This window comes from Megalobrama amblycephala, linkage group LG24 (assembly GCF_018812025.1).
Source record: "Megalobrama amblycephala isolate DHTTF-2021 linkage group LG24, ASM1881202v1, whole genome shotgun sequence".
NCBI lineage: Eukaryota > Metazoa > Chordata > Actinopteri > Cypriniformes > Xenocyprididae > Megalobrama > Megalobrama amblycephala.
In genome coordinates, this window is record NC_063067.1 from 1,870,540 (window position 1) to 1,890,123 (window position 19,584).

A 19,584-nucleotide genomic window follows, 5' to 3' on the forward strand; every position below is an offset into this window, starting at 1 on the left:
TCTTTGTGGTCTTTTATAAAATATATTTTCATTATGGTATTAAAATGTTGTAAAAACCTTTTAAATTTGCTGTACTGCTCCCAGAGACATATTTAGTTTCTGTATTTAGTACCTTCAGTTGTTTTTCTACCACTCACTAGTACACTACTGCAGTGCCACAGAGCTGAAAGTACAGACCAGCAATCAGACCAGAAGTTAGTGGTGGAGCTTATAGGCTCGGTGTGGTTAGGGTTAGTGTTGGAGGCGGGCATTCTTTGACTTTGATATAAACAATGGTACATAAATAATCATTGTTAATTATAATAGTGTAAGAATTAACCCGATTAATTATCAAAAAGTGTAATTAAATTACAGTGAATAAGAACCAAATTAACTGTAAATGATTCAGAATTCATATTTAACACTTCATCAATTATTCATCCACCGAAAAATTGAGGTTAAAGTATTTTACCAATTCAGGACAAAATATTATCCCGTGGCCAATGGTAAGACTATTTTGTTATGATTGATTATGATTATGATTATGAGCACGGTAGCAAAATCATAGTTTAAGGCAGCAAATTGGCAACCACAGCACAAGACACTTGTATGTGTGAAAAATCAAACAAGACTATTGAACTAAATCTACTACACACAAACTAATCTAACGAAAAACATACGCACACACACACACTCATTCATTCAGTTACAGGGAAATGGTGAGATTGTTACATTTACATTACATTTATGCATTTGGCAGACGCTTTTATCCAAAGCGACTTACATTGCATTATACTATACATTTGTATCTGAATATGTGCAATCCCTAGGATCGAACCCATGACCTTTGGCATTGCTAGTGCCATGCTCTAACCACTGAGCTACAGGAAAGCTTGTTATCTGGAGGTGAATGGATTCCCAATTGTCTAGTTTGAACAATTTTCTTTGACGGTAACCTGAGAGAATTAATACACTAGCAATTCAACCATAGTTTCATTTGCTTAATAAAATTGCACCAGCTCAGCAAAGTTAGGAGACCTGTATTACTTGCGTTTGGATGCTTCCTGTAAGCACGAGTTCCCTTCGTGACGGAGTTGAAGGAAATTTCGGGGTGCTGCTCGGTCAAGTGTTCTGAAGGACGGCGTTCTGTGGGGAAATAGTTGGCTTTGCAGGAAATGGAATCTCCGTTGAGTGGTTGCAGGGTTTACGTGTTGCTGCGGAGATTTCTCTCGTCGTCTCAAGGAGTTGCTGGAACTAAAAGACTTTGAGTGAGTCTTCTTCTGTGAAGTTCAACGAAGGTTCTTGCAGGGGGGTTGAGTGAGTTCTTGAAGAGGTTTAGCTTGCAGGCAGGACGATGGTCGGTCCGACGACTCAGCGAAGGCCAAGGCGTAGTACAAGCACACAAAGGCAAAAACGAAAACACAATGCGCGGTATTGAGTTTTGAACGGTTTGTTGGTTTCGCCTTTCCGATTGTTTTAGCCAGATATGGTTTTGGGCGGGTCCTATGCCCAGTTCTCCTGTTCTTGTATGTAATTAGCATAATGTCCTTACAGTCCTTTGTTCTCAAACTTAGGGATTTTGGTCAGAACTTTGAGAAGTTAACTTTGCTGGTTCAAAAGTCGTACATCTTGCATAAATCAATTTTGCGTCAAAATACTGGAAAGCATTCATCCATCACAACCATACCAAACAGTACACACTTTCTGTAATTGAGGTAGATTTTCTTCAAATTTACCTGTAATCAATATTTAAAACACACAGAAGAATTAGGTTCCATGAACAAAATAAAGCATGCTTACTACATATGATATGTTAGAGGCTACTTCTTGTGATCAGTTCATATCTTTGGCAGTATTTATTAAATTTTTTCTGTTTAAAACAAAGAGAGTGGCTTCCTTGTCTGCCAGGGAAACTTTGGAATGTCTTTTTGAAATGCAAAGTTGGGCAGAGGGAATGTTTCCTGTAACGATTCCCATGGTGGCCTGCTGTGACTTTCACCTTGAGATGTGTCGCAGGTCCAAGTTTCCTGATAACAGTGGGAAATTTGCACCTTGCGTCCTGGTGTTTGCTGATCCATCTGTTTTCTTAAAGTCAACAAAGTGAGAGAGAGTCTTTTTGATCTGTCTCTACAATCAATGGTCTCCAAATGGCAGAAATTGGAGAAAGGATCTTTCAGCAATTTATGGCTCATGAATGGCTCGGTGGGGGAATGGGTTGATTCTCTTTAATCTTTGAAATGTGGAGTTTTGGTCATTTAGTGGGATTCGTTCAGGAATAATCCTACAATAGTATTTAATATGCAACATCCATAGCCTAATTTATTAGGTGCATATAATTATGAAAGTTGCTCTCTTCAGCAATGTAGATGATATATTATCATTCTCTTTTCAGTCATGGCATCCTTCCAGTGGTTCAGCACTAAATGAGGAGCTCCAGTGCTCCATCTGTCTGGAAGTGTTCACTGATCCAGTCACCACTCCATGTGGACACAACTTCTGCAGAACCTGCCTGAGCAAATGCTGGACGAACACACAGACCTGCTTCTGTCCACTCTGTAAAGAAACATTCAGCAAAAGACCTGATCTCAAGATTAATACAACACTCAGAGAGGTTGTGCAACACTTTAAGAAGCTTAATTTAGGAGAATCTGAGGTGTTCTGTGACATCTGTGATGAAAGAAAGCAGAAAGCTGTGAAGTCCTGCCTGACGTGTCAAAGCTCTTACTGTGATGTTCATCTGGAGCCTCATCTCAGAGTCCCACGTCTAAAGAAACACAAACTCGTCAATGCTGTGGAAAATCTGGATGATTATATATGCCAGAAACACGAGAGACCTCTGGAGATGTTCTGCAGAGATGATCAGACGAGTGTTTGTCTGTCCTGCACTGAAGGAGAACACAGGACTCACAACACTGTTCCTATAGAGGAGGAGAGTCGAGAGAAGAAGGTAAAGAGTTACAGACAAAACACTTTAAACACACTTTGAAATACAGTTTTCTTTCCTGTGTCTTGACATGTTGAAGAACCTGACCCAAATCCAATGGTCTTTCATTTCTTCTGATAAAAGCTTTTTGTTGCTCGCAAAACTGTCAGGATTAAAAAATTCAAAACTATAATTTTGAATTAATATGGTCTTTAAATGGTTTAAAAAGAAAAACAATCCAACAAGACTGTCAGAAGAAGGAAACATAAATTCAGTGATAAATGTTTTTTTCTCTATATGTAGAATCAGCTGGTTCAGAGACAGACTGACGTTCATCAGACGATTGAGGACAGAATGAAGAAGATTCAAGACATCAAAAACTCAGTAGAGCTGAGAAAGGTTTGTGCTTTGATCAATCAGAGTTCATTTCCTGACTCATGGTCCTTTTCAATCCCCCTCTCCCATTTCACTTTCTGTTTAACTATCCTACCAAAAATATATCTCAAAACATTTTATGCATCATACAAACCCGATTCCAAAAAAGTTGGGACACTCTACAAATTGTGAATAAAAAAGGAATGCAATAATTTACAAATCTCATAAACTTATATTTTATTCACAATAGAATATAGATAAAATATCAAATGTTGAAAGTGAGACATTTTGAAATGTCATGCCAAATATTGGCTCATTTTGGATTTCATGAGAGCTACACATTCCAAAAAAGTTGTGACAGGTAGCAATAAGAGGCCGGGAAAGTTAAATGTACATATAAGGAACAGCTGGAGGACCAATTTGCATTATTAGGTCAATTGGCAACATAATTGGGTATAAAAAGAGCCTCTCAGAGTGGCAGTGGTCTCTCAGAAGTCAAGATGGGCAGAGGATCACCAATTCCCCCAATGCTGCAGCGAAAAATAGTGGAGCAATATCAGAAAGGAGTTTCTCAAAGAAAAATTGCAAAGAGTTTGAAGTCATCATCATCTACAGTGCATAATATCATCCAAAGATTCAGAGAATCTGGAACAATCTCTGTGCGTAAGGGTCAAGGCCGGAAAACCATACTGGATGCCCGTTATCTTCGGGCCCTTAGACGGACACTGCATCACATACAGGAATGCTACTGTAATGGAAATCACAACATGGGCTCAGGAATACTTCCAGAAAACATTGTCGGTGAACACAATCCACCGTGCCATTCGCCATTCGCCGGCTAAAACTCTATAGGTCAAAAAAGAAGCCATTATCTAAACATGATCCAGAAGCGCAGGCGTTTTCTCTGGGCCAAGGCTCATTTAAAATGGACTGTGGCAAAGTGGAAAACTGTTCTGTGGTCAGACGAATCAAAATTTGAAGTTCTTTTTGGAAAACTGGGACGCCATGTCATCCGGACTAAAGAGGACAAGGACAACCCAAGTTGTTATCAGCGCTCAGTTCAGAAGCCTGCATCTCTGATGGTATGGGGTTGCATGAGTGCGTGTGGCATGGGCAGCTTACACATCTGGAAAGGCACCATCAATGCTGAAAGGTATATCCAAGTTCTAGAACAACATATGCTCCCATCCAGACGTCGTCTCTTTCAGGGAAGACCTTGCATTTTCCAACATGACAATGCCAAGACCACATACTGCATCAATTACAACATCATGGCTGCGTAGAAGAAGGATCCGGGTACTGAAATGGCCAGCCTGCAATCCAGATCTTTCACCCATAGAAAACATTTGGCGCATGATAAAAAGGAAGATGCGACAAAGAAGACCTAAGACAGTTGAGCAACTAGAAGCCTGTATTAGACAAGAATGGGACAACATTCCTATTCCTAAACTTGAGCAACTTGTCTCCTCAGTCCCCAGACGTTTGCAGACTGTTATAAAAAGAAGAGGGGATGCCACACAGTGGTAAACATGGCCTTGTCCCAACTTTTTTGAGATGTGTTGATGCCATGAAATTTAAAATCAACTTATTTTTCCCTTAAAATGATACATTTTCTCAGTTTAAACATTTGATATGTCATCTATGTTGTATTCTGAATAAAATATTGAAATTTGAAACTTCCACATCATTGCATTCTGTTGTTATTCACAATTTGTACAGTGTCCCAACTTTTTTGGAATCAGGTTTGTAATATTTCAACCTAATTAATAAAGACACTGAATTAAATCGAGAGTTCTGCCAGTAACCCTCAAGTTCTAAACACATTATTTTTTCCCATAGAACACAAATCTTGGTGTATTGCACTTGAGTGTCTTTTGTATTCCACTGAAAATTACGCATTTTAAGTGAAATGCGGTTAATTGATATGAGAGTTTTCATTTTGGGTTGAACATATAATATGTAATATATTAACAAATAGAACTTTTAACTGTTTTCATTCATCAGAGAAACACAGAGGAAGAGAAATCCTCCAGAGTTGAGCTCTTCACTGATCTGATCCGCTCCATTGAGAGATGTCAGTCTGAGCAGCTGAAGATGATGGAGGAACAGCAGAAAGAAGCAGAGAAACAGGCTGAAGATCTCATTAAAGAGCTGCAGCAGGAAATCACTGAGCTGAAGAAGAGGAACTCTGAGATGGAGCAGATCTCACACACTGATGATCATCTCCACCTCATACAGGTCTGTGAACACCTGTCTCATCATGTACAATATTACAGTACAAACTCTCTGTTCTGTAAGATTCACACAACTGGCCCAACGACGGTGTCCAGTGGTGCGGCTGAAGGTTTCCTGAGGGAAAAAAAGCAACAAATGCACGCTGCAAATTACTATTACATGCAACACAATATACGCATGGTATTTGCTATAATATAATACACAATATGCACAGCCATTCGCATTTTGTTCTCTGCATCCAATACGAACACGCTGTTGCATCTTTGATAACTTCTGAGATTTATTTTGCTTTGAAACTCTTACAAAGCAAAAACAAACACTCGTTTTTGACCCATTGATGCATCTCTAGCTTATTGTATGCGATCTCACTGTTTGAAGCACCTGTCAGAGGATGAATAAGGCCGAAGTCCACCTCTCTCTCATTCTCGTAGCTCTCTCGAGAAAAATACTTGCTAAACACAAACAGTTTCAGTGTCGGTATTTGATGGCCAACCAACCACCCGCAGGCAGTCTTGCCCTGGCTGCATTGCGGGGAAAGCCATGCAACACACCGGAACTTTTACACCACAAACACTTAAGACCCATGAACGCTTCTCTCATCTACTACTAGTGATGGGAAGTTTGGATCATTTTATCGACTCGGACTTTTGAGTCTCGTTCAGCAAAATGAACAAATCTTTTTTCGAGTCATTTCGTTCATTTTAGCAAAATGTAATTAAAATGTTACGTGTTACTTCCCCAACACATCTACTACTTATGCAGACGTTGATCACACTACAAACAATACAAAACTACAATGCTATAAGATTCAGAAATGATTAATTCATTCTTTACCTGGGTCTTCATTAAGATTTAAGCTCACCTCTTGTCTGACAAGTCTTCGGGTTTAAGTCATTCCTTAATGACGTGACAGGCAGCCCCATACACTAAACCAATGCAGTCTGAGCCGGAAAGAGAATTGATTAGTTCGTTTCATGAGTCTTTCGGGTTTTGAGTCGTTCCTAATCACGTGACAGACCCTTACGCTATTTCTGACATTTCTGTCACTATGTTTTTGTTACTGTTTCTTGAGGATCTGTGGTGTGTTATTTTATAAATAAATAAAGCCCTGTTATAAATAAAATATTGATTATATTTATCTTTTTGACTGTCTATCTGTAAATAAACTGTAGGCTAGATTATAATATAATAATCCGAAGCCTACAATACAAAGTATTTATAGCCTATTTTGTTCATTTTTACTCCAATTTTGAGTTTGCTGGTATAATAATTGCTTTTCCTAGGCAGACTTGACATATTAGTCTAATATATGTATAAGAAGATTGCTCAAAAAGGACATAATGACATAAATTAAAAGCAAATAACATTTTGAATTTGAATTATTAATGTTAGTTTAAAACATTAAGGTTATGATAACTTCAGCTTTAACAGTTGTAACACAAACTCAAACAAAACTGGAGAGTTAACGTTATTTACTTAGAAATATAATGTGCTTGGGTCACACAGCCTGACTGTATTGACTGCATTGGTTTAGCATGGGTCTGTCACGTGATTAAGGATCGACTCAAAAACCCGAAAGACTCATGAAGTGAACTAATCAATTCTCTTTCCGGCTCAGACTGCATTGACTGAAACAGGTGAACTACTACTAGCAGTACAGAACCTGTAGAATATTGCACATGCGCGACTGAACGAATCACCCCCCCGAGACGACTCGTTCTTCCCGAGTCACATTAAAGATTCGTTCAAAATGAACTAATCGTTCAAGAACGACACATCACTATCTACTACGCAGTCTAGCAGTTTGACATGTCTGTCATTTGAAAGAATCATGTGGTGTCCTGAATAATTAGGAGATGGTGTCTTCTGATAGGATAAGAAAACTCAGTCTCATAAATAATTATGATACATCAACACGTCATCGAAGTGTGATAGTGCACCGATACGTCACCACCTGTGACGTGGACGCAATGTAGATTTTAAACCCGGAAGATGAAAATAGCGGGAAAACAAAATCTCAAAATTAACCACTTTCCCTCTACAATTAAATCTAACAGATGCTAACATTGTATTTGTCAGACTCAGATGGAGACAGAGAAGTAAAAAGTCAGATGGTAGTTTATTTACAGAGACACGAACACAGGTAACAACAAATGGAATGATGACTTTTGGTGCAAGCACAAACACACTGACACTTAGCTGAGGAATGACTTTGGAATGTCTTAGTTGGATCGTATCCGGATGGTCAACGTGGAATTGGGTAAGTAGTGAGGGGTCGAGGATGTCGTGACGATTAACCCAGGATCGTTCCTCAGGTCCATAATCCTTCCAGTCGACGAGGTATTCCAGTTGGGGACCCCGTCGTCAAGAGTCGAGGATCGCACCCCGTAGATGGACTCTTCTTCAACCAGGTCGGGAGGCAGCGTCACCAGGATCTGTGGAAGAAGGAGACAAGGGTTCAATGTGGGGTTTAAGGAGTGATACGTGAAATGAAGGTGCAATGCAGTACTGTGGTGGTTGAGACGGTAGGTAACTTTGTTGAGCTGCCTCTGTATGGTGAATGGACCTATGTACCGGGGACTCAGCTTGCGGCAGGGCAGTTGGAGATGGCCCTTGTATCTCCGAACTGCCTGCTGGAGATGGATATGGGCTGAGTCCCACACTCTCTTGCTCTGCTGGAACCAGTGGTTGACAGCTGGAACCTCAGAGGGCTCACCCGACCAGGGGAAGAGAGGAGGTTGGTAGCCCAGGTAAACTGAGAGGTGAGGTGTGAGCTAAGTCCATGAGGGGCTGGCGCTGAGCGGGTGGAACGTAGAGGAGCCCCTCAGGACCTCCCGGCGGAGCGGGTTCAGAGGCGTTGGCTTGGGTTATCTGCTGGTTAATGTCCCACTGAATGTGACTGACAAGCATGGCTGGAGGGAGTATCGGTTCAGGATTTTCTGGCTCAGGTTGATATAACCTTGACAAGGCATCGGCTTTGCAGTTCTTGGTTCCAGCACGGTAGGAAACTTTAAAGTCAAACCTTGTGAAGAAGAGGGACCAGCGAGCTTGACGAGGATTCAGACTTTTGGCTTCTCTAAGGTACTCCAGATTACGATGGTCAGTGATAACTTCAAACAGATGGTTTGCTCCCTCCATCCAGTGTCTCCACTCTTCCAAGGCCAACTTGATGGCAAGGAGCTCTCTGTTCACGATGTCGTAGTTTCTTGTAGCATCTTGGAGAAAAAGGCACATGGATGGATCACCCTGCCGCTGTGACAACACCTCCCCGACCTCGGTGGAAGAGGTGTCCACCTTGACGACAAACGGGATCTCAGGATTCAGGTGGACGAGGATCGGGGCGGTGATGAAAGCTTCTTGTAGGTGTTGGAAAGCTTCTTGGGCAGATGGAGTCCAGGACAGAGACTTAGGCCGGCCCTTGAGGAGTGATGAAAGAGGTGCACTGAGAAGGAATTGTGAATGAAGCGTCGGTAGAAGTTGGCAAAGCCGAGGAACCGTTGCAGTTCTTTGATGGGGGAGGGAAGTGGCCAGTTGTGGATGGTTTCCACCTTCCTCTGGTCCATCTTGATCCCGTGCTTTTCGATGATATAACCAAGGAATTGGACCGAGGTGGTGTGGAACTCGTACTTCTTCAGCTTGAGGTATAGGTGGTGTTGACGTAGCTTCTCCAGGATCTGGGAGACGTGGTGGCGATGTTCGGCCAGGTAGTCCAATACTCAGATAGTCAAAGTCCACGAGATTTTGTCTAAGCACAAGCATTACACAAACAATGACCGACAGTGAAACGAGAACTCACAGGAACTTAAATCTACACAGATAATGAACAGAATACAAGGTGTGATCAAATTAATCAGTAACCATAGTAACAAAAAAGTGGTTGGAAAATTAACAAAGGAAACGGGAAACAATGTTGAGCAAACTAAAAGTTAATGGAAATGAAACTAAGACAAGATAACAGAATAAGTGTGACATCTCTCTCTCCTGCTGTAGATGTGCTCATCCCTGTCCAGTCGTCCACACACAAAGAACTGGACTGAGATCCGGATTGACTCTGATGTGAATGTGAACTCACTGTATAGAGCTCTGACTCAACTGAGGAAAACTCTACATGGGAAACTAAATGAAAAACTCAGTCAAACTGGTATGTGAATATCAAATACAGTGTATAGACATTTTTGTTAGTAACTATCTAAGAAAGTACATTTTCAAGGACTATATGGGATAAAAGGGCAACACTTTATTTTATAGTGTCATTGTACATGTAGTTAGTATGGTAATAACTATAAATGATGTATAATTACATGCTGCAACAAATCCTAACCAGACCCTAATCCTAACCCTACAGTAAGAACATGTAGTTACTTAATATTACTCGGCACAAATTTTTAATTACAGTGTAACAAAGACACTTTAAAATAAAGTGTAACCAATAAAATTTCAGCATTGGTGACCTGCTGCTGGTCATCACAATTATTTTATCTCTGTCTGCAAATGTTCACAATGTTTCAAAAACATAACCACAATATAACTTAAACTTGCAATGTTAGCATTAAACTGGTATGATAAAATCACTTACTAAACCTAGTCTATGTGAGGATAAATCCAAACTTTATCTTAACCAGTTACTGCAGTATTACTTTAACTTACTTTAGAGACATATAAGCAACATGACATAACTATTCATGTACAAACAATAATACATAACGTCTCGGTTACGTATGTAACCCTCGTTCCCTGAAGGAGGGAACGGAGACGTACGTCAGTAGTGACCGACGAATTGGGATATCGCTTAGAGAGCCCTATCATCTTCGTGTAAACTAAAACAAGCCAATGGAATTGGCGTGCGATATTTGCATAATGCGCACCGCCCCCGACAGGTGTATATAAATAGGAAGCGGATGCAATCGCACTCTGTTTTTCGCTGAGGAGACAACTGGTGTCCGCGCTACAGCGAGGGTACAGAAACTGTGGCGACGGGACGTACGTCTCCGTTCCCTCCTTCAGGGAACGAGGGTTACATACGTAACCGAGACGTTCCCTTTCAGTCGGTCACGTTCGACGTACGTCAGTAGTGACCGACGAATTGGGATCCCAACTAAAGCGCCACAGTTACGAAACCCCTTCCAGTGCCCAGCGCAAGCTCAGCCGCCCATAGCACCGGCTGGCGGTGAAGGGGGCGAGCTTACACCGAGAGAGTCTACTGCTGTCTAACCAATACCCACTAAGTAAACTAGACTACACTGGGGAAGCGAACCCGTAAGGGACGCTGCGGAGACCACTACCTACCCAATGGGGGAGGAGTTTACGTGGGAATACACACATGGACTGGCCCGGGGGGCAGTACGCATATGGAGTCCCTGGGATGGCTCCACCTGGTTAGGGGGAGACTCATCTGACAGGTGACAGCAGAGCTGGCTCTGCTAAGGGAAAGACACGGACTCGGCCCGTAGGGAGTTTTAAACCGTGGAAAATACACATATGGGACCGCTCACGTAGAGGGGTCACGACATATGGGCCCCAGCCAACAGACAGCGTCAGCGACGGATGTAGGCCTGGCATCAGACACTCCGCAATGTCCGAGCCGAAGGGGGAGGCGGAGGAACTCGACAGGGTTCGCCAAGCGGGGAACACGACTGGAGTGAAGTATGCACGTATCCGGCCAGTGGCGGGAATGGCATTGCAAGCCGACACTTAGAGCAGGTACAACACGTCTACCGACTAGTGGATGCGAGTACACGTGAAGATACCTGGCTCTACACGTAGGCTATAAAACCTAGCGAACGTGTTAGGTGTCGCCCAGCCCGCAGCTCTACAAATATCTGTCAGCGAGGCGCCATGAGCCAGCGCCCAGGAAGAGGCCACCCCTCTGGTGGAGTGGGCTCTCAACCCGAGCGGGCAAGGCACGCCCTGGGATTCATACGCCAAGGCGATGGCATCCACTATCCAGTGGGCCATCCTCTGCTTGGAGACAGCCTTTCCCTTCTGCTGGCCTCCGTAACAGATGAAGAGCTGATCTGAGGTCCTGAAGCTTCGCGTTCTATCCACGTAAACGCGCAGAGCGCGGACGGGACAGAGCAAAGCTAGGGCTGGGTCTGCCTCCTCCGAGGGCAGCGCTTGCAGGTTCACTACCTGATCTCTGAAGGGAGTGGTAGGAACCTTGGGCACGTATCCAGGCCGGGGTCTCAGGATGACGTGAGAATCACCGGGCCCGAATTCTAGGCACGTTTCGTCGACCGAAAATGCATGCAGATCCCCTACCCTCTTCAGGGAAGCCAATGCAACCAGAAGAACCGTCTTAAGAGACAATAGTTTCAGGTCGACTGATTGCAAAGGCTCAAAGGGATGACCCCGGAGAGCTGTGAGAACCAGGGTCAAATCCCAAGAGGGTACGGAGGAAGGGCGAGGAGGATTTAATCTCCTCGCCCCCTCAGGAATCTGACGATCAGATCGTGTTTCCCCAGGGACTTACCCTCAACTGCATGGTGATGTGCAGCGATAGCGGCAACATACACCTTGAGGGTGGAGGGAGACAGCCTTCGCTCCAACCCATCTTGCAGAAAGGAAAGCACGGATCCGACCGAACATGATCGGGGGTCCTCTCGCTAGCGAGAGGCGCACCATTCGACGAACAGGTTCCACTTCAAAGCATAGAGATTCCTAGTGGAAGGAGCTCTAGCGGAAGTGATGGTGTCTACAACCGCTTGCGGGAGATCACTCAGAACCTCCGCATCCCGTCCAGGGACCACACGTGGAGGTTCCACAGATCGGGACGCGGGTGCCACAGGGTGCCCCGTCTCTGAGTCAGGAGGTCCTTCCTCAGAGGAATCGGCCAGGGAGATGCTGTCGCGAGGAGAATGAGGTCTGAGAACCAGGTCCGAGTGGGCCAGTACGGAGCCACTAACAGAACCTGCTCCCCGTCCTCCCTGACCTTGCACATGAGTTGTGCGAGAAGGCTCACTGGGGGAGACGCATGTTTGCGCAGACCCGGGGGCCAGCTGTGTGCCAGGGCATCCGTGCCGAGCGTGCCGCCGGTCAGGGAATAAAACCACTGGCAGAGGGCAGTTTCCGGGGAGGCAAACAGGACTACCTGGGCCTCGCCGAAACGCTGCCAAATCAGCTGGACCGCCTGGGGGTGGAGCCGCCACTCGCCCGCAAGTAGATGCTGCCGTGACAGCTCGTCGGCTGCACGGTTAGAGCACACCTGAGACACGAGTGGCCCGAAGGGACCTCAGAACCTTCTGACTCCACAACAAGAGATGGCGGGCGAGTTGCGACATGCGACGGAAGCGTAGACCACCTTGACGGTTGGTGTACGCAACGGCCGCAGTGCTTTGTGAGCGGACTAGAACGTGCTTGCCTGACAACAGCTTCTTGAAGCGGGCCAGCGCAAGACGAACCGCTAGCAACTCGAGGCAATTGGTATGCCAATGCAGCTGAGGCCCCGTCCAAAGACCTGTCACTGCATGCCCGTTGTACGTGGCCCCCCATCCCGTGGCAGAGACATCTGTGGAGACCACAGCGTGCCTGGACACTCGTTCGAGGGGTACTCCGGCCCGCAGGAACGAAGGGTCCAACCACCGGACAAGGGTGCGACGGCAGCTCGGTGTCACGGGGACACGGAGCGTGCCGCACTGCCACGCCCATCTCGGGACCCGGCCGCGGAGCCAGTGTTGAAGCGGTCTCATATGAAGCAATCCGAGCAGCGTTACCGCGGCTGCAGATGCCATATGCCCCAGGAGCCTCTGAAAATCTTTCAGTGGAGCCGCTGTCCTGCGCTTGCTCAGGCAGTTCAACACCAACTGGACGCGCGCCTCGGTGAGGCGCGCAGTCCGTGCGACCGAGTCTAGCTCGAGACCGAGACAAGAGATCCTCTACCCGGGGGCGAGTTTGCTCTTGTCCCAGTTGACCTGAAGACCCAACCTGAGGTGAGCTAAAACCATGTCCCTGTGTTCGCACAACTGCTCTCGGAGCTGGCAGGATAGCCAGTCGTCGAGATAGTTGTCGAACGCCCTGTTCCTTGAGGGGAACAATGGCCGCCTCCGCAACTCGTAAAGACGCGGGGTGACAGGGCCAGCCCGAAGGGTACTGACTGATATGCCCGACCCTCGAACGCAGACCGACCTAGGAAGGGTCTGTGTCGAGGCAGAATCGAGACATGAAAGCACGCGTCCTTCAGGTCCATGCTGCAAACCAATCCCGGGGACGGACGCATTCGAAAATGCGTTTCCGTGAATCTTGAACGGCCTTGTGAAGATACCGGTTCAGGACGGTCCAGGATTGGCCGTAGCCCACCGCCCTTTTTTGGTACAATGAAGTAGGGGCTGTAGAACCCCGACTTCATATCGGCTGGAGGGACCGGCTTGATTGTATCCTTCGCCAGGAGGACAGCAATCTCCCCCGGAGAACAGGTGCACTGTCCAACGACACCGGAGTGAAGTGGACAGCCCTGAAGACCGGGGGACGCCGGGCGAACTGAATCGCATAGCCGAGTCTGATAGTACGAATGAGCCAACTGGACAGGCTGGGGAGCGTGATCCACGCTTCCAGACACTGAGCCAGCGGGACCAAAGGCACCACAGACGCACCGGGGGTGGGGCAGCAAGGCAGAGAGGGACCCGACCCGGACGGCTTGGGGGCGGCCCGGAGTGGGGTCGGACTCTGCGAGGCAGCAGTGTGCATGGGAGACAGCGCACGGGGCACGGTCTGCACCAACACACTGCCACCTGCTGGCGAATGGGGAGGGAGCTGTCAGCGGCGAGGCGGAGCCTGGCACACTGGCAGACACCCCTTGTTGTGACCTGGAGTTTGAGGAAACTGCTCTTTTTGTGAAAAAGCGGGTACCGCTGGACTCCGGAGAGCCAGCGGCGGTGGACAGACAAACACAAATTCCCCCCGGCCCTCCTCCGGGGGTGGGAGAGATGGTGGAAAACTCTCCCGAAGAGCAAGATCCTTCCTCTCCAGGTTGCCCGTCTCAGTGCCGTGTCTTGCTCTTGCGTTTACCACCGGGCTTAGCGGAGACGGGCTGGGCACCACGCCCGCGACCGGCACCCTGCTGTCTGGCTGGTGCAGGCTGCTGCTTTGCCGTCTTAGCAGGGGCGGAGGACGATGCAGGCGGGCGCCCTCGGCGACGAGCGGGCTGAGGCTGAGCCACGGGCGGCTGGGTGGAGGCAGCAGCGGACCGCCGTGGCATGACGTGACTGATAGCCTCAGCCTGCTTCTGTGCAGCGGAGAACTGTTGGGCGAAGCTCTCCACCGCGTCGCCGAATAGGCCGACCGGGGACACGGGGGAATTTAGGAACCGCTGCTTGTCGGCATCCCGCATGTCCGCGAGGGTCAGCCAGAGGTGGCGCTGCTGGACTACCAAGGTAGACATCGCGTGACCAACAGCGCGTGCTGTCACCTTCGTTGCCCGGAGGGCAAGGTCAGTGGCAGCGCGCAGCTCCCCCAGCAGCTGTTGGTCAGGACCTTCCTGGGGCATCTCCGACAGCGCCTTTGCTTGGTGAACCTGCAAGAGGGCCATCGCGTGCAGGGCGGAGGCAGCCTGCCCACAGGAACTGTAAGCTTTCTCAGTCAGACCGGCTGAGAACTTACAGGCCCGGGACGGGAGACGCGGCTCACCACGCCAGCCGGTGGCTGTTGGACACAACTGCATCGCAACAGACCGCTCGACTGGCGGGATCCTCGCGTACCCCCTGGCTACCCCGCCGTCCAGGGAGGTGAAGGCGGACGGGGGGCCAGGCCTGGTACGGGCACTATACGGTGTCTGCCAAGACCTGGTCACCTCATCATGCACCTCCGGGAAGAAAGGCATTGGGGCGGGACGCTGGGGCTGCCCAGCGCGACCCCCCCCCAAGTACCAATCATCCAGCCGAGATGGGCCGGGACAGGGTGGAGGGTTCCACTCGAGCCCGACGCACAAGGCTGCCCGAGAGAGCACAGCCGAGAGTTCGGGATCCGACTCGGCCACCGCTACCGTCCCGGAGGGCGGCAGCGCGTCCGGATCTTCCTCCCCCGAATTCTCAAACTCGCCTTCCGACGCAGCGACCGACATCTGATCCTCCGCCGGCGCACCAAAGGTAACGGCTGGACAGTCCGAAGAGGGCCCAGCGGAAACCAACGGGCGAAAGATGGGTTGCAGTGCTGGCGAGGGGGCAGGGGCCCGAGGAGCGTTTCCGCTCGGCGGGGGAGCCCTGACCGTTATCCTCAGGCCGCCCTCCCTATACAGCGCCGTACCGTCCTTCCGGTTCCCAGGGCCGGAAAAAACGGTCGTACGCGGCATAGGAGAGGGGACTCCCGCTTCCTGAGACTTCAGGAAGGAGAGCCTCGACCTCAGCACCGCGATGGTCATGTTCCCGCAATGGGAACATGAACCATCCACAAAAGCTGCCTCAGCGTGCTGAACGCCCAAACACGAGATGCAGCGATTGTGCCCATCAGCAGGGACCAGGGAACGACCGCACCCAGTAACGCACAGACGAAATGACATACTGTCAGGGTTCGTCTGTAAAGCTCTTTTAGAAGGGGAAGTCAACTCACTCGTGCTGAAGCACCCAGGGAGCGACGCGATGTGTCAGGTACACCACTCCCTGACACACCGAGGAACCGGCCCAAATCGCTCACACACACACTCTTTGTGTTGCTGTGAGAACAGCAGTTTTAGAGCTTATAGCTCAGCTCCTCGGACACTCGCGACCTCGCTGAACGTGCCCTCTTCACCAGCACTGAAGCTCGCTGTAACCCTCTTCTTGAGGCAATGTTTTAATTCAAAAAACAAACGAAGAAAGGAGTCTTCAAACAGGACACCAGTGAATGGCTCCGAAGCGAAAGACAGAGTGCGATTGCATCCGCTTCCTATTTATATACACCTGTCGGGGGCGGTGCGCATTATGCAAATATCGCACGCCAATTCCATTGGCTTGTTTTAGTTTACACGAAGATGATAGGGCTCTCTAAGCGATATCCCAATTCGTCGGTCACTACTGACGTACGTCGAACGTGACCGACTGAAAGGGAACCAGAAATCACTACATGCCACTGATGCTGTTAATAGAGATGAACTCACTGTTAACCTGAAATTATTCCTATTTCAGACAGGACCACTTTGGCAAGTTACTTGAGTTTATTGAACACAATTATCTTTTAGCGGTATGGTTCCTTATGGGGGTTCTTGCTCCAAAATTAATTGAACATACAAGAGCTTTAACATTAACCCCCAAGAACCATCAGCTTGGAAATATATAGACAATTAAGACACTTAGTAATGTCTTTAAAAGCGAACATGGTAATCGTGTACATATGGCAGTGGGACGTCTATAGTGTAGCTTGGTTATGAGGATGAGTGTCTCTCAGCAGTGAGGTCCATGCCAGCCGGGACTTAAAAGCCTTAGTGATCAGCTGGTCGCAGCACTATGTCTACGTGGCCTGACTGAACTAACGCTGCGCTCGATAATAATTCATCATTATATTGTCATCAGTGTCTTCAGGTTTGAAGTTTGTGCAGAAGTTTGCAGGTACAGTGACTGACACCATTTTCTTCAATACACTGACAATACTTTGTTTATAATCTGTATTATATACTGTACATCTGAAAATGTTTGTTCTGAAGTTGATTGATAATGTCTGATCTCTCTCAGTGGATGTGACTCTGGATCCTGATACAGCTTATCCATGTCTCATCCTGTCTGATGATGGAAAACAAGTCTGTGAAGGAGACATTATGAAGAACGTCCCAGAAAACCCAAAGAGATTTGATGAGAGTCCTTGTGTTCTGGCAAAGCAGGGATTCAGTTCAGGGAGATTTTACTATGAGGTGCAGGTGAAGGGAAAGCCTGGGTGGGCTTTAGGAGTGGTCAGAGAATCCATTAACAGGAAGGGGGAGATCTGGCTGAGTCCTAAGAATGGATACTGGACTGTGATGCTGATGAATGAGAATCAATATGAAGCTGCTGATAGTCCACCTGTCTCTTTATCTCTGAGAGTGAAACCTGAGAAGGTGGGAGTGTTTGTGGATTATGAGGAGGGTCTGGTCTCTTTTTATGACGTGGACTCCAGATCTCATATCTACTCTTTCACTGGTCAGACTTTCACTGAGAAACTCTATCCATATTTTAGCCCATACCATAATGATAAAGGTAAAAACTCAAAGCCACTGATCATCACACCTGTCAACTGAAACAAACAAAAAACATCAAATCTGAAAAGATTAAATATGGATGTGATGATTTCAGAATATGTAAATGAAAACCAAAAAACAATTTGCACAAACCACAGTCAAGTACATTTTACTTGTGATTATAAGGAAATTAATATAGACAAAATATAATAGAATATAATAGACAAAATGTGTACAAGTGCAAAAAAAAAAAAAAAACACTAAAAAAACAACAACAAAAAAACCTGTATATTTAGGCCCTTTAAAAAAATCAGTCACTGACAAAACATCAATTATAATCAAGGTCAGAATTATTGGCAATAAATATAGGTAAATACGAGCAAAGGCAGCTGTGAAGTAAAAAAAAAAAAATACTAAAATTGTAAATATGGGAATATACTTCAGAGATATTTTACTCATTAAAAATTACAAAAATTGTGGCCAGTGTGTTTTGGAGAAAAACATTTATTTAATAAATTGTTACATTTTTTACAAATAATTTGAATTAAATATCGAAAGGATAAACAATTCATATGTTACGTAACACACCATGTAAAGAAGGCGAGGGATGCAGGATACAAAGCACATTCAAGTTTACTGGAAGAATAACAGGTAGAAAACAATACAATAACCGACACAGGATGAACAGAACAGAACGGGAGTACAAATACACAGAGTGAAGAGGGAGCTAAACAGGCACAGGTGGAGGAAATTAACTAATCAGGGACTAACGAGAACAGGTGCGGACAATACAGGACATCTTGACATTTGTATTTTTACATCCATCTTTGATCATATTTAGGAAGGGTGCCAATAATTCTGGCCATGACTGTATAATGAAATATAGTGAGTTTTATGTTGTTTGAAAAAATTAAATTTGAATGGCCAATATGAGTCATTATATTTCTAATCAAGATTTGTTTGCTTTTCTCTTTCATTTATACTGTGATTTTGCTTTTCAAATCAATATGAAATTTTACATAAATTGATAGGCTATAATAATATTATATGGTGAATTTCTACATAATATGCTACATTTCCAGTGTTTCTACATATTATTTTGTAAAGAAAACTCTGAAGCCATTTTCTTCTCTTCTTCAGCTGTTGAACTGAATTACTGGTGAAATATTGTGGTTCTTAATTTACTGTATTGTAATAACTGCAGCATCTGAATAAAGACAAGTGTTCAATTCTATTACTGATATTACTTATAAACTAAACATATTGCTAATTATTATGCAAATACACACTGGAGAACGATGAATATCTGTTCACATACTGTAAACAACAGACAGGATATGAATAAAACAGGATCTTTATTGTTGACTTTCATCAGTTGTGAATGAAAATACTGTATTATTATTTAGTGTAGATGATCATTAAATCTAGTAAATATTCTTCAAGAGAAGTGAGAGCATTAGAAAGCTTCACAATGAAAGTGTTTTTCACTTTGGTTTGAGCACAATATCGGTGAATCCGTGAACCTGAGTGAGCTGACGGCAGTCCATCGATGCCAGGAGCTTCTGAGAGCCGGAGACGGTGGGAACAAACTTCTCCATCAGTGTAACCGTCGCAAGCTTCTCCACATCACTGACAGACAGAAACACAATATCAACTCTGGAAGATTTTCACTCCAAACATCATATTTAATGTAGTACAATTTATGTTTTTAAACAAATCTAAAGTGTATGAACACGTCACAGCTGAAATTAAACTGCTGTTAAACACTTAAAGTCTTACCAATACGGGATCTTTCTAATGCTCTGCATTCCCAATCCCTCTATCCGGAACAAAACGTTCCTCAACACTTGTGACAGCGGGTTCTGGAACATCATCTTGACCATCAACTCTTTACCCACCACAGCGCCATCTAGAGGCTGAAAACAGTACAAACACAATCAATGGATGTAGAGTTTCTTTT

General features: G+C 45.9%; 1 protein-coding gene across 1 annotated transcript; it reads left to right on the plus strand.

The window, feature by feature from the left end:
* Positions 1–2,317: 2,317 nt before the first annotated feature.
* LOC125260686 (E3 ubiquitin-protein ligase TRIM39-like) lies at positions 2,318–17,743 on the plus strand. The gene is made up of 6 exons (XM_048179170.1): positions 2,318–2,926; positions 3,206–3,301; positions 5,282–5,515; positions 9,503–9,653; positions 16,987–17,022; positions 17,146–17,743. The coding sequence occupies exons 1-6, from the start codon at positions 2,318–2,320 to the stop codon at positions 17,682–17,684; spliced, it is 1,665 nt and encodes a 554-aa protein (XP_048035127.1). The 3' UTR covers positions 17,685–17,743.
* The last annotated feature ends 1,841 nt before the right edge of the window (positions 17,744–19,584 follow it).